Raw genomic sequence first — 13,921 nt, 5'->3', positions numbered from 1 at the left:
CAACTGTGATATAACAATTTAGGGGCTCGAAAAATTATGTAATAATTTCATTGCGAAAGAAATTTCTAGATTCTAGATTATCATATAGTACCATTATCCTAACATAGATTTCATCGATCTTGTCCAATAACATATACTATATATAAAACAGGTTTAATAAATGAAAATCATATCTAAGCTAAAGTAAAATTATATCCTGCAAAAAGTTAGATAAGAATCTTGTCTTATTTGAATGAAATTTTTCTAAGATATTGATGCGATGGGAATGCAGTTACGCGGTTCCATCAAAGTGTAGAGAACGTTGCGCCGCCATTACGCAGAGCTGCCATTAAATCGAAAAGTTCCTAAAAATGCGGCGTCTGCTAGATCGCTAAGAGTGTTTTGTTAACAGAAAAAACGTAATTTAATCTAATCTGCTAGAAGATTTAAACTACTGTTTCCACGAAATGGGCGTGTTATGCTTACCCTTTGATATTTACGCGATAGCAACCTGTTCCGGTTAAAATGATATCCATTTTCTAAATATCGGTCATGTAATTGACGGTGCATAACCTAACGGTGTGTGATGTTTCTAACATAAAGTATGTACCTAATTGTCGTCTAAAAATTGAAAATACATTTGATTAAATGATGAGAGATGCGTACCAAGGGCCTGCTATTGTTGCTTATCTGCATAGCAGGAAGCAGCATTATCTTCATTGCTTTCAGCAATCAACGACCTTCCATTCAAACTCTAGTTACAGAGACACACAAGCAATTACGAAACTTCCAAGTAAATATTACTGTAAATAATATTGTCTGTTGATTGATTGTTATTATAGAGTATTAATAATGTAATGATCATATACTGTTGATTTTTCCATATTTTCTAATCTTACCAGGAAAATTTGAAAGACGTTGAAGAAAAGCGCTTGGTGACAGATTCCAAGTATCTTGCGATGCTTGGGCTCGATGGGCAAACGAGCACAACACCTTTTAGTCTTAAATCTCAAAATGTGACTGTTGTCTCTCTTATCAGGCCTGGAAACGAACAACACATTTACGGCTTTGTGAGAAATATCAGTCACTTTTTGCCAAATAACAGTATTGTCGTATATAGCGTCGGATTGAACGACGATTCTCTGCAAAGTATTAGGACGGCTTGCAACTCTACAAAATGTAATGTGATTCATTTTGATATAAGCCTATTTCCGGCCCATGTTGAAGATGATAGGCTACATGTTTATAGACCTCTAGTAATCCAGGTAACTAGATATTTGTAAATAAATATATATGTGTATAAAGTAAGGCGAAGCAAAGAATTTTGCTACTCGGTTTCTTTTCGTATGTTGCAGACAGCTTTAAACACATTAGGAAATATACTGTATATGGATTCTAATATGCGTTTGAATTCTTCAGACATTTCAAAGTATCTTTCACCGAAATCTGGGATTTTAAGTTGGCCTACAAGGCATGCGATTAGCTCTTTAACGCACCCAAAGATGTACGAATATTTTCACGTTTCTGCAGAAAGTTTCTTCTTTCTTCCTTTAATAAGAGCATCGCACTTAGTAATCAGAAATGTTCAAGAAATTAGAGAGAAAGTAATGTTGCCATGGGTTCAGTGTGCACTGACAAGAGATTGTATTTGTCCTATCGGTATATATGCTGAGAACAATATTTTTTCTACTATCTATTAAAATGTTGCGTTAAGACACGGCGGTGATTGTAGTACGTAAGTAATTCGAACTTATCATTGTAGGAGCTCAATCAGCAGGTTGCCGATTTAATAAGAAACCACAGTATCGGTATTCCGGTTGTCACGCGTATGACGCTTCTGCACTGAATATCGTACTCGGACTGCACTTTAATTTCGATGATACGTATTACGTGCATCAAGGGCGAGAAACGTACTTTAATAGAGTACAACCAGAGGAGATTACGGAAGAGTATGTTACGATCACACGACAGAATAACGCGACTGAGTCGAACTTGCGGAATATCATATCGATTGAACGTTAATTTCCCTGATATCACGATTCATATTAAAACACGAATCAAGCGATAGATCGATCAAGCACAAGTTAATATAAGGATGCATAGATAAGTTAAAGGATAAATAAAGAACTTTAGCGAACAAACAATACCGTATATGTCTGTAGTGATTACCTTAAAAAAATAATTCAGTCTGTGCACTTTGTTTGTAATAATCTGTGAATTATTTTTGAAAGTAAGTGAACATCGTAAATGAACATAAACTAATATGAAAAATGTTTGTTTGAAATATTCATACCTTGTTTTGTCTTAATCAGGAGGTAACGAAATGAAATACGTATAGGGTATGGTTAAGATCGACCGTGCATATCGTAATATATCGCGAAACGATATCGAGTGTGATCTGTTTTTCTTGTTGGCCGATCATCAGAATAGCCTACACGAGCGATCAGGTGAGTTATCGAATGTGAATGTAAAGTGGGATCGCGAGTCGGTTAACGGAGGTGGCGCGCACCTCCATAAAGCTCGAAATCGGACCGCGGTATCGCGCGCGAACGTACTCGTGTACGAATTTCTCGGTAAATTTCAAGTTGAAGCCGGTTCATAGTGCCGGTAATACGTCGCTAACAGGGATTCGTTGTTGTTTGTATAAACGAAAAGTACAACATCGCGTGACGAAGATGGACGAATATGCGTACACGAGTTGTATCGGGACAGCGAAGGATTAGTCGAAAGACACGACCGGAAGCCAACGATATGTGACGAGTCGTTAAATATCGATATACTCTTGCCTGTTGTATAATAATCTTGATCGCGTATTGCCTGACCAGAATTAAGGACGCTCGACGATGTTCGACAACGACGTTGACAGCTGGTATGACTGTAAGAGAGACGATATTAACGAGATGCATAGCGTAAACGACGCTGAGGTCAGAAACGGTGTATGTCTGATCGGTTCTAATCGTTGGAAAAATGTTGCGTCCGATGATAGTCAGAGAAGAAGTGGAACCTCTCGAAGCAATGGAACGATTCGCTGTGGTACGATTGCTACGAGTTGTAGATCCGGTACGGAAGTTCGATTCATTAATCCGGCAATTTACGCGGAGACATTGAACGGCGAGGATGTAGAACACGAGGTGGAAATTGAAGCGAAGGTCGGTTCTAGAGACGATGAACGTTTCGTGAGAAATAGCGGTGGTTCCGCCGGAATCAGCCACATGATGTCCACACTGTCCATCAACAATGACCTGGCTGCTTCGTTTATGGATCACGCTGGTGACCACGGTTCAGCCGAAGAAACGTATCGTTGTTATTCCTTAAATTCACCGACTACGTGCGCATCCTTACGATCCGGCGTTGTTCGTTCGAAATCCGTCACCTCGTGTAAGCATTCGAATCGAATCGAGAGACGTTGTAAAATTGCCGATAGAACGGACAATAGCTACGATCTTTGTTCTACTAGGGATATCGAGTGGAAAATGCAGAGGTATCTCGTCTAGTGTCGTAAACGTAGAGTTATCTTGTACGAAATGTTGTATTACTTATATCTATACTGTATATTTAATATAACGGCGGTGGAAAAATGATTAAATTCAAGACCGACGAAATACCATTTCTCATCAAGTAGGTATACGTTTAACGGACAGCGAATCGTGCAAGTTTCTACCTCGTCGATATCCGGTGTGAGTATAACGGGGAACGGGCGGAATGAATCGGATGTTGGCAAGAAGATCACTTACAGCGAGTGGATGCGAAGGAAACAAGAAATAGCGCGACGGAGAAAGGAAGAGAAGAACGAGGCTGAACGGCAGAGGCAAATGGAGGAGGATAGGCTGGCTCGTGAAAAGGAGGAAAGAGAATGCCGCGATAGGGAGAATTTCGTCAAATGGTCCGAGATGAAAAAGAAGGAAGAGGAGAGGAAGAAAGCTGTAGTAGAGAGGGAACTAGAGTTGCAGAAGCAATTGAAAGAAGTGGAGGATAAAGCGGCCGTAGCGAAGACTTTGTATCTTCGTCAATGGGCTCGTAAAAAGAAAGAAGAAGAGAGAGGTAAAGAAAGGATCGGGGTTTTCCTTCGTCTCGTTGATGATTTGTGCATTTACGATGTTTGTGTAGCATGCCAGAAGAAAGAGGAAATGAAGCGAAAAAAGCACGAGGAGGAAAGGAAAAAGAGATTAGAGGAGAGCACGAAAGCGTACGAAAACTGGCGAAAGATGGCGAAGAACAAACCGAAACCTGCCACGCAAGGGCTTCTGCGTCAGTTGCATCATTTTGTCTTATATATGTAAAGAAATGTTTTCAAACGGTAGAAATGTAATAATAGGACATTTTCACCTATCGTCAGCTCATCAAAAAGCCAAACCAGCGTACGTGAATCCTATGCCATGGCAGCGAATCGTCGACGATAGCGAGGACGTCGAGCAGGATGCATCGAATGTTGGCAGAAAAACGCAAGCTCAGCCGAGGATGAGCAGTAAGAGAAACGCTGTATCTCGCCAGTGATTAAATCGTCGATCGATTGGAACTCGTTGGAACACGGGGAAGCTACGTGGTTTGCAGTTTGCAGTTTGCAGTTTGCAGTTTGCAGTTTGCAGTTTGAAGTTTGAAGAACGATCGCATAGTTTCATTCGAAAGCGACTGGAAGCGAGATAGGATTGGAAAGAAGCGACGGACGATACCAAATATCATTGAATATGAATTAATCTTGGATCGCGGATCCATTTGTCGTGTGCGTGTGTGTGGTATAGACGGCAGTTGTTTTAGAAAAGACGTATCGATTGGAACGATTCTACACGCACCGACGTATAGTAGATATCCCGATAGACGACTTCATTTTCTAGCAGATATTTTTCGCTTTTTTACAAACTTCGACGTCGGTCCCCCTATGATCAATGGATATTAACATGTATCTCAAGTTAATCGCGAACAACGTTCGAACAGCGTATCGATCGATATTTAGATGCGTTAAGCCGATGTGCTTGAAAGTTCGTAGATAATAAGGACGAGAGAAAGAGAGAAAAAAAGAAGGAATTGAAAGAAACGTATAGGGAGAGAACCGAATACTCTTGTTATTTGTATTATTAATACTAAATAATGGCGTACTGTATATTACATGACGTAGATTCGTTAGATAATCGTAAGTTTTACACGGGGTCAGGCGAGTGCTTTCTATTTGTTCGTTACGCCAGGCGTATTTCGAGAAAAAGAATTTCAGAGATCAGTGAAAACACGCGACAACAATCCGAATACATACACACAAGAGGATGTCGATGTCATGCATTTTAGCCAAGTATTTAAAGGTGTAAGCGAACGATTACACGGTACGGTGAGCATCGGTCAGCATCTACTTGACGAAACTTTCCTCTTCTTCTCGAAGTCTCTCTATATCCGATTTGTTCATGAAATAGTAGGAGGGTTGCCGTGATTTCTGGAAATTCAAGCCAACGATCATTTCCATTGATCGATCTCCATTTCGATCGATTTCTAGATAGAGATTTCTTACTAAATCTTTGACTATGCGTTTTGCACCCGCTTTTATAAGAACGTTGCTTAGTTCTTCGACAGATGGTAAACCCATTGCATAATGCAAGGCAGTTCTCTCCAACTAAAAACAGCACGTTAAACGTATAAACGCATCGGACAATGAATCCGATTTGAGAAGATTAAGAAACTTTAGATTAAGAACTTTAAGAATAAAATAAACCCTGTCCTTTTGTCTCGAGATGAAATCAACTCTTACATTGTCACCTATACGTAGAGTTTCTGGATACGTTCTAGCAATGTAGCGAACCATTTCTTCGTTTTCACGAAGTACAGCGATGTGGAGAGCGCATCTGCCCATCGAATTCTTTCCCATTGCCAATAACTTTCCTCCTCCGTTGTTCGTACCTAACAGTTCTTTTACTCTCGCTACGTTGCCTGTTCTGATTTCGTGGTGCACCTGTTCACGTTGTGTCTGTAAAAGTGTCTCCTTAGTGTGTGTTATTATCGATCGTTATATCCTTGGAAAAAGCGCTATATATATAATAAGATTAATAAGATTATTCGCCTTGTTTTACCACGTAATTTGGAATGGATTGTAAAAATTGTACGGTTGCCTCTCTTCTTCGTTGTGCGGCGATCTCTACGATGTTTATTCCTTCGTCTTCCACGTCTAAAATATGGTCGTACCCTTCTAACAGTAGTTCTACTAATTTTTCAGTTTCACCTGAACAAACGTTCAAACGTTCAAACGTTACAACGAGCTTGATAAAAGCGTTGCGCGAAACGATTCCTATTCGAAATTTGTCCGCAATCGGAAGTACGTATTACCTCTTGCCGTCAAATAAGCTACGTATCGATCGATCTCGTCCATGTTTTCTCTAATATTTGCCAATTCAGCCACGTCTCTGGCTGTTCTATACAATTCGTCTCTGAAACCAACGTTAACTTGGCTCTCTTGAAGCAAATGGAACAAGCCATCCTTTGGGTAAGATCGAATCGCAGCAAAGTGAATAACGCTTTGACCATGTTCATCCTGAAGGAACACGATTTTATCCATAAAAATCATTTTGTTAGTTCGAATCCCTTCTGAAATTCTATAGTTTAATAACGATCGACGTACTCTGTTTGGATTGCTAAAGGCTGACTCTGGCACGTCGGAATCTGGACTTTGCGGATAACCAGCATCCTCGTCCCCATTTTCATTTTCCACATTCTCTATGTTCTCTTCGGCACGATCAGGGATGATCAATACGTTCGGCTCCTAACATATCGTACAGCTATCTATACTTGGTGTATGAAAATTATTCGTACGCGCATGTATCTAGAGTTATTGTTTACCTGTTGTTGCGCGCTGTTTTTCCTCTTATTGGCAAAGTTGTACAAATACGTGGCCAGATATGTAACTGGATCGTTTGGACGGGTATTGGCAACTTCGGTCAAACCTCTGATCAATGGATCGCCGAGTGCTATAAACACATTAACTTGGAGATTACGTTATATTTCGATCGGATGATACAAATTTTCGCGTGTTTGTTCGTTTAACGTCAACTTACACGATGCTAAGTAGCGACCCTCTTCTTCTCGAAATATCGCTATATCAACCGGCTTGTCGTCTGAAAAGCGAATAATACTCTCATTTTCACGTCAACTGGAAGATACGAAAGGCAAAAACATATTGCACCAATTTCTTCGCTTTATAAAGCGTAATAAATAATTATTCGAATGGAATCTCTGGCTTTTCTTTTACATCGATTTAATTAATTTACATCGATCGAGGCGCAATACGTTCCTTTGTTCGCTTTTTTCTTATTTATCTCATCTATCTCGTTTGAAAATAAGAAAGAGGCAAATTTTTCACAAAAGATGGGTGCATTATGAACATCGAGTGTACAGCTGTTTGGAAGACGCGTTGCGCGCAAACAAATCTAGCACGATACAACGATCTCGGTATGCGGAAGCAGGTTTACACACGAGTGAGAGAATTTTACGATAGGAGTTACATCGATAGAATCGATAGAATCGATAGAAGCGACAGAAGCGATAGAAGCGACAGAAGCGATAGAAGCGACAGAAGCGATAGAAAGAGGATTTTCGTTTACGTATAATCGTTCACTATCACAGTAGCCACTCGTAAAAACATACGGTTCGTCGGTTCAAGTTGGAAAGACACGTGCTACGCCATTTCTGTTTCGTGTGAACATCGAACAGCTCGTGCATGACACATAAATCATCTTGCGATATTATCCAATTTATATAGAATCTCTGTGTAACCGATTTATTGGCACGTTTTTAGGTACGTATACACACTTTACGTGTAGGTACACAAGCATGGTGTCGTGCGACGACATGTCAAAGCGTCTTAACAATTGCCCATGTACCAATAACGTTCATTTTACTAACCTAACGAACAAAATCCAGCATCCCTCCGAGCAGCTAATCTTTCATTTTCGTTTAATTAATTCGGTGCACGAGAAATAGAATAACGTTCGCACACGTCTTTCCAACGTCCCAACTCGTCTCTTTTCTTTTCTCTCCTCTCACTTTCGACTTTCCACTTTCCACTTTCGACTTTAGCTTGCTTATGGACGGTCGATCGACGTATTGGCTCGATATACGGAATTATCGCAGAAGGATCCCACGTACAAGCGTATTATTCGATTATCGAGAGAAAAGAACAAAGAGAAAAGGAAAAAGGAAAAAGGAAAAAGAAAAAAGAAAAAAGGAAAAAAGAGGGAATGAAATTGATAGTATAGGAGCGTTGAAATAACATGGACGAGGAAATACAGAGTCTTTCGTTGATCGCTTTAGCGTCCCCTCTCCACGACGATTAATTCTGGAAACGTTTAGCACTGTTCCGTTTGCGGAAAATTCCCGCGATCAAAGTTGCAATCTTCAACGAATTGTTTATCGATAGTTCCTTCTCCAACGCCAGAATATTCAGAACAGCTCTGGAGAAATCTTGAAGGGTCTGCAACTCGGTAATACTCAACGATTGCTGGTTACCGATTCGAACCATATCCCGTTTCGCCGTTTCTTGTATACTTAATCCACGAACTACACACAGATGCTTCAAATGATCAAATTCCTTCGACAATTCCGGGAACTTGATTATCGCGTTAAACCTAAGAGTATTGCCAACGGCGTACGGTCGTGCACCGAGGAAGCCCAGCTTCTTGTCTCTCTTGAATTTCATTCTTTCGTCGAGCATCGTCATCACCTTCGCCAGCCTTACGTAGCCACGACCGATCAAACCGGGTCTGTTCTCGCTGGTGCGACAAATAACCCTCAGGTGATCCTGAACGTTCACCCAAGCGGCTAGGTCACCGGCAGAGGCGACGTAAACTCCTCGGCCGTAAGGCCAGTGCTTCCCGTGAAGACGTTTGTCATCGTGAACTTCAAGATCCGTAATAGGCAATAGCAAACCGGCTGCTGCTAGTTGGGCCCTGATCGAACTCGGTTGATCCAGAATTTCGCTGAGGGTAAAGTAAGTTCCGGGCTCGTCCTCGCTGCTACCCTCCGCCATCATTGCCGAGATCTCTTGGCTCATCAATTCACCGGTGATCTCTCGTTCCACCTCTTCCAGCTGGTTCACCGTAAGCGTCAATGGAAGCGTGTAATTTTCCAGATTTCTGCAACACTCTATTACAGCAGCTTGAACGTATTTGGCCGGAGGATCGAGATCGTACGCCTCGATCGCCGACACCGTCACTTCGTCCAACGTGTCGGCATTCTCTTCGCTGTCATCGTTCTCGTTGTAAAAGAATCTCGGCGGAGGGTGGTCGGGAAGATCACCGCTGGCAGTCACGCAATGTATGTCCCTGATCAAAGGGTCGAAAAAGTCTGCGAACACGATGTAACTTTCGTAGTCCGGCGCTACCACCGACACAGACTCGTACTCGTCCACGTTGCTGGCCACCGAATAAGCGCTGCCCGCCTTGCTGTTGTAAGCCGAGCTACCGTATTTTTTTAAAGCGGGCCAGATCACATCAAAGAGATTGTGGTCCATGCGTGTCACACGGTGCTTGATACGATCGAATACGGGCCGCGTCAGGCAACGGCCGATCAGTGTGCCGGAGTTCCCAGCAGATTTTGGCGTCGTACCGTGTCTTACGCCGATCAGAAGACGGAAACATCTCTCCAAGGTAGCCAGGGTCTCTGGTTCGGTTATGTCTCGACGCGCGGAATACGTGTCGCCTCCGGGAACTGTTTTCCTCGAACGTGCACATCACATCGGCGCGAGGACGTCCGACGGTGGAAGAAGCGGAAGAAGCGGAAGAAACGAAAACGTGAACAACCGTGGATAGATTAATCGGTCAGGAATGATTATTTACGTTGTTTTGGTTGTTGAACGTTTCGGCAAATTCTACCACCTCAACCGATTTTAATCGATTATTCCGATTAAACATTTTTCTAATTAATTAATTAATCGACCATTCTCTGGTTACCTTTCGATTACCGTATAACAAAGATTATGTAAATTGCCACGACGATCTTGATAGACGATGGGAAAACTAACGCGTGCGAAGAAACAAGAAACGTGACGATGACGATCGATAAGTACAAGTTGGTCCGTAACTACTGGCAACTAATATAGTTTAGATGGTATTTCTATGTTTCGAGAGTAAAAACGCAAATCGCTGTAAACGATCGTAGCACGGAGTACGGTTCGTTAGTGAACGATGGTGCTCGTAAGTGCTCGTTGTTTGAATAAAATACCTTTGTCCACCAACATCTCGTCGGCGAGCTTCTCGTTAACTCCGAAATCGCGGAGAAGCGATTTATGGGAAAATTCCGATTGGTTCTGTTTGTAATAGTCCGCCTTTTGACCCAACTGCACCAATCATAAAATCAGCAATACATAGATCGATGTAGTTTTTAAATCAATTTATCCAACTCCACACTCGTGTCCAATATTGATCTCGTTTCCTTTAATTAAACCGATGAAAGGCGTTCGCTTATCGACACAATGTACTCACATTGTCTTGAACTAAAGGATTGGCACCCAAATGAAGTAGAAGGTTGTAGTAATGGCCGTTGTCCGCTATGGTGGCTGCATAGTGCAAAGGAGTTCGGCCATCGAGATCGATCGCATGCGCGGTTTCTGGAAACCTGCCTGCCAGATATCTTAAAGGAAAGACGATCGTTTCATTTCGTTAATTGTCCATTAAATTTCCATATTAATTTACCTGATAACGGTGGTGTTTCCAAATACAACAGCAACGTGAAGAGGTGTTGCACCGTGCGGCGATGATCCGTCTCTCGCAACCGCAAATTTGCGCCGATCTAAGGCGCTCTGCAGATCTCTCAGGTTTCCTTCTTGCGCTGCCATGTGTACAGCATGAATTTTCCCCTGAAACGAACGATCGTTAAAAGCCTTTCAACGACTAAGTTAACGATTATTCGATACGAGCAACTATATAATTAGCGCACAAGGTGCACGGGGGTTGGCGCAACATTAACAAAACATTGAGCGTTATGTTAAAATAATAAAAAAAAAAAAAGGTCGCTGTTCACCGCCCGAATTTTACATTTTCAACGTATTAGGTAATACGATATACGCTTTCGCATATACGTATGTATAATACTAGAAGGACAAGGATAGATTGGTAGAAAGTCCGAGCGGCTTTCGAGCGGTGGTAACGAGATGGTGGAAGGAAGACGCGAAAGAATCCGAAACGTTTAAGTCATCGAGTATCATCAAGATACGTATATGAAAGGTGTGAATCAATCGATCGAATCACGCGGATCGATACAACTCGATTATTTTAGGCGAAACGAACGAATGGACAAAAAGTCGTCAGTAACGAAACATGGCTAATAGCCCGAGAAACGACTGCGTTCTTCCTTTTTCTACTTGTATCTTTTTAACATTTTGCTTTATCGCTATATTTTTTCAATGTTTCGCCAACATTTGTCACTCGTGCCACTATTGTAGCTATCGTCCCGCCGCGTCGCCGCGAGAAGCTCTAAATTAGACTCGTTACGACGCGTCGACGACGCGTTACCGATTAACGAGTCGACAGGCAAACCAAACAAGACCAATTTGTCATAATAATTTACGTTTTCGACGAAACTCTTCTCGCAAACCTCTGTTTGCGTCGAGAGACGCGACACGAGGGAAAAGACGAGTGCCTTTGTACGCAATACCATGTAAGAAGGGACACGATCGATGAATGCCTGCAGCTCAGGATTGCCCGAATGTCGGCCGACCAGTCTTCTGCCTTCGCCACTTAACACTAACGCGGCCAATTGCTCCATATTGCCGGTCTCCAGCAGCTTCTCGATTTCCGGGTCCGCCGTCATGCTGCCCTCGTTTACTTCTGCTTCCGGAAGCTCCTCGTGTTCGCCGACGATTACCTGCTAATCATTTCCAGGTGCAAAACCATGCGCACCAACGACTCGTGCCGATCGATACGCGACAATATTAATCGTAGCTGGCAATCTAGATGCGGTAAATCGATCGTTCTCCATCACGACCTTTGCTCGTACGCTGTTTGCGCGAAACACGATCGACCATCGAATAAGTCGTTTCTTTGTCTATTCACAGGTGTGTATAGTGTTGGCTGATTTTGGTGATTGGATGGTAGAGTAGGACGAATAGAACGGTATCTGTTCCGGCTGGGTTTTTCACTGATTAACTGCCAACGAGATAGCCAATTTAGAGGGTAGCTTTAGGTATTGACGATTGGTTATGGATTAGTTTTCGACGAATCGAATGTTTGATATTTATATAGCGTTAACGCGTATATTTGTTGTTTCAGATTCGTGAGAAATGGGAAAGTAACTATAAGTAATAAAAGTAAAAAAGAAAAGAAAAGAAAAGAAGAGAAGAGAAGAGAAGAAAAGAGAAGAGAAAAAAAAAGAAATCAAGAGGATTTTCATACTGAGAATTTGTATTTGTTATTACTTGTTGTTTCTATAAAATGATGACTTGATTCTTCCATATTTGCCATATCGTCATACTTTGATAGGATTTCGAGAAACGACGAAACATCAAAATTATTGAAAAGAACGTGGCATGCAATGCGGTAGTTGCAGTATCTTTAGCATCTCGACTAAAATTAATGAAAAACAAAATATACATTTCCATGCGTTTGTGTGGGACTGTAGTGCGCAAAAGTCATAACAGAAGTTCCTTGCTTAGTTATTTATTTATTGGCATATATTTGTGCGTGACAAAGAGAATATATACTGTTATAATATCGATCGTTCTTTACTTTCTTTCGATATACATGATAGCCTAATTACATCCTGTCACTTGCAACCGCAACCGTAAATCGCTCGCTATACTTGCAAGCTATCTAACTATACACGAAAGAATAATCGAAATCTATCATAGGATCTACCGACGTCTTCTGCCTTTCCACCGTATATTTATATTTCTCTATTTCTACCGATGCTAAGATCACGTTATAACATTGCTACTTATTTTATAGCTTTTTATATCTCTCGCTCAACGATACAAGTCTTATCGTAAACCACAAGTTTATACTTTTGTGCTAGGGAATTCCTGAAAATTCGATTCGTTTAAGAGTTAGGATGACTGTACCTGGTCTTCGTCGTTCCCTGGATCATCAACACCAGAGTCGCCTGTACTCGGCTCGTTTCTTTCTTCTTCCATTTTCGGGGCTCCTTCCTCCTCCTCTTCCTCTTTCTCTTCTTCTTCTTTCCTCTCTTCCTCACCTTCTATTCCCTTTGGCTTCGACTCTTCCGCATCTTCGTTTTCCGCATTGGAATTTTCCTCAGTTTCTGGGACCGCCGTACCTGTTACCACGTCATCGTCCGAGGACCTCTCTTCAGTGTCCTCGACATTTACTCCCTCGTGTTCTTCCTTATTTTCTGTGGTTTCTGGTTCTTTGGATTCTTCAGCATGTTCCGCGTTCTCCTCTTCCTCTCTATTTTCCGTATTTTCCGTATTTTCCGTATCTCCCGTATTTTCAGCAGGTTCAGCGCTTTCTCTATTAGCCGCATCTTCTGCATCTTCTGCATCTTCTGCGCCTTCTGCGCCTTCTGCGTCTTCTGCATCTTCTGCGTCTTCTGCATTTTTAATGTTCTCTGTATCCTCTGCACCTTCACGATTTTCTGTGTCTTCTGCGTTTCCCTGTTGCTCCTTCTCGCGATCCTCCTCGACATTTTTTATCTGTTTCATAAAATGATTAATTTATCTGATTCTTCGAGTCTCGAGATAAAAACTCTAGAAGATTGTTTTTCGATTTTTGTCGCTAATAAAAAGAATCGTGTTACGGAGATTTTTACTTAAAAAAAGTACGACGTCGTTTCGAAAGAATTGCCTCGATTCTAAAGTGTTTTAGAATTTAACAATTTATTAGAATCAGACTGCAGACATTTACGCAAGTACGTGAAAATTTCGTAAATACGATTAAACAAATGGAAGACGAGGCAAATGGGACCTAGGCGGAAGCTTTACGTGCGTTCTGTGCCACATTTTGCCACATATAAAAACATA

General features: G+C 41.6%; 4 protein-coding genes and 1 long non-coding RNA gene across 13 annotated transcripts in view; 4 read left to right on the top strand and 1 right to left on the bottom strand.

The window, feature by feature from the left end:
* The first annotated feature begins 180 nt into the window (after nucleotides 1–180).
* LOC126922841 (uncharacterized) lies at nucleotides 181–2,123 on the top strand. Its single transcript, XM_050735784.1, has 4 exons — nucleotides 181–772; nucleotides 882–1,244; nucleotides 1,335–1,638; nucleotides 1,742–2,123. The coding sequence occupies exons 1-4, from the start codon at nucleotides 638–640 to the stop codon at nucleotides 1,999–2,001; spliced, it is 1,062 nt and encodes a 353-aa protein (XP_050591741.1). The 5' UTR covers nucleotides 181–637; the 3' UTR covers nucleotides 2,002–2,123.
* The window catches only part of LOC126922854 (uncharacterized), a 23,833-nt gene continuing 11,973 nt past the window's right edge, over nucleotides 2,062–13,921 (top strand). For both annotated transcript variants that reach the window (XM_050735805.1, XM_050735803.1), the window contains exons 1-2: nucleotides 2,062–2,209; nucleotides 2,292–2,426. In XM_050735805.1, coding sequence (XP_050591762.1) covers nucleotides 2,321–2,426 — 106 coding nt within the window. In that variant the 5' untranslated portion in view covers nucleotides 2,062–2,209; nucleotides 2,292–2,320. The remainder of the gene's footprint in view (nucleotides 2,210–2,291; nucleotides 2,427–13,921) is intronic.
* LOC126922859 (uncharacterized) lies at nucleotides 2,423–5,221 on the top strand. The gene is made up of 4 exons (XM_050735813.1): nucleotides 2,423–3,460; nucleotides 3,602–4,020; nucleotides 4,087–4,227; nucleotides 4,316–5,221. The coding sequence occupies exons 1-4, from the start codon at nucleotides 2,823–2,825 to the stop codon at nucleotides 4,471–4,473; spliced, it is 1,356 nt and encodes a 451-aa protein (XP_050591770.1). The 5' UTR covers nucleotides 2,423–2,822; the 3' UTR covers nucleotides 4,474–5,221.
* LOC126922799 (uncharacterized) overlaps nucleotides 5,291–13,921 on the bottom strand; it is a 19,066-nt gene continuing 10,435 nt past the window's right edge. For 4 of the 8 annotated variants that reach the window (XM_050735688.1, XM_050735684.1, XM_050735685.1 and 1 more), the window contains 14 exons: nucleotides 13,004–13,594; nucleotides 11,602–11,814; nucleotides 10,641–10,804; nucleotides 10,431–10,578; nucleotides 10,171–10,285; nucleotides 9,556–9,657; nucleotides 7,008–7,067; nucleotides 6,793–6,920; nucleotides 6,575–6,715; nucleotides 6,283–6,487; nucleotides 6,030–6,178; nucleotides 5,711–5,926; nucleotides 5,474–5,575; nucleotides 5,297–5,398 (listed from right to left, as the gene is read on the bottom strand). In XM_050735688.1, coding sequence (XP_050591645.1) covers nucleotides 5,315–5,398; nucleotides 5,474–5,575; nucleotides 5,711–5,926; nucleotides 6,030–6,178; nucleotides 6,283–6,487; nucleotides 6,575–6,715; nucleotides 6,793–6,920; nucleotides 7,008–7,067; nucleotides 9,556–9,657; nucleotides 10,171–10,285; nucleotides 10,431–10,578; nucleotides 10,641–10,804; nucleotides 11,602–11,814; nucleotides 13,004–13,594 — 2,418 coding nt within the window. In that variant the 3' untranslated portion in view covers nucleotides 5,297–5,314. Of the gene's footprint in view, nucleotides 5,399–5,473; nucleotides 5,576–5,710; nucleotides 5,927–6,029; nucleotides 6,179–6,282; nucleotides 6,488–6,574; nucleotides 6,716–6,792; nucleotides 6,921–7,007; nucleotides 7,068–9,555; nucleotides 9,658–10,170; nucleotides 10,286–10,430; nucleotides 10,579–10,640; nucleotides 10,805–11,601; nucleotides 11,815–13,003; nucleotides 13,595–13,921 lie in introns of all 8 variants that reach the window. The other 4 variants (XM_050735682.1, XM_050735683.1, XM_050735686.1 and 1 more) reach the window with 4 other exon arrangements.
* On the top strand, nucleotides 11,810–12,658 carry LOC126922868 (uncharacterized). Its single transcript, XR_007712969.1, has 2 exons — nucleotides 11,810–12,012; nucleotides 12,225–12,658. It is a non-coding gene; the product is annotated as an uncharacterized LOC126922868 (long non-coding RNA).

This window comes from Bombus affinis, chromosome 12, assembly GCF_024516045.1.
Source record: "Bombus affinis isolate iyBomAffi1 chromosome 12, iyBomAffi1.2, whole genome shotgun sequence".
Classification (NCBI taxonomy): Eukaryota; Metazoa; Arthropoda; class Insecta; order Hymenoptera; family Apidae; genus Bombus; species Bombus affinis.
This window is presented reverse-complemented; position numbering and strand designations above follow the sequence as displayed.

Bases quoted from the DNA above. Each gene is read 5' to 3' on its own strand.
- LOC126922841 (XM_050735784.1), top strand. From the start codon at position 638: ATGCGTACCAAGGGCCTGCTATTGTTGCTTATCTGCATAGCAGGAAGC. The intron at 773-881 runs GTAAATATTACT...TAATCTTACCAG, and splicing joins AGCAATTACGAAACTTCCAA to GAAAATTTGAAAGACGTTGA. The intron at 1,245-1,334 runs GTAACTAGATAT...CGTATGTTGCAG, and splicing joins ATAGACCTCTAGTAATCCAG to ACAGCTTTAAACACATTAGG.
- LOC126922859 (XM_050735813.1), top strand. From the start codon at position 2,823: ATGTTCGACAACGACGTTGACAGCTGGTATGACTGTAAGAGAGACGAT. The intron at 3,461-3,601 runs GTATCTCGTCTA...CTCATCAAGTAG, and splicing joins ATCGAGTGGAAAATGCAGAG to GTATACGTTTAACGGACAGC. The intron at 4,021-4,086 runs GTAAAGAAAGGA...ATGTTTGTGTAG, and splicing joins AAAGAAAGAAGAAGAGAGAG to CATGCCAGAAGAAAGAGGAA.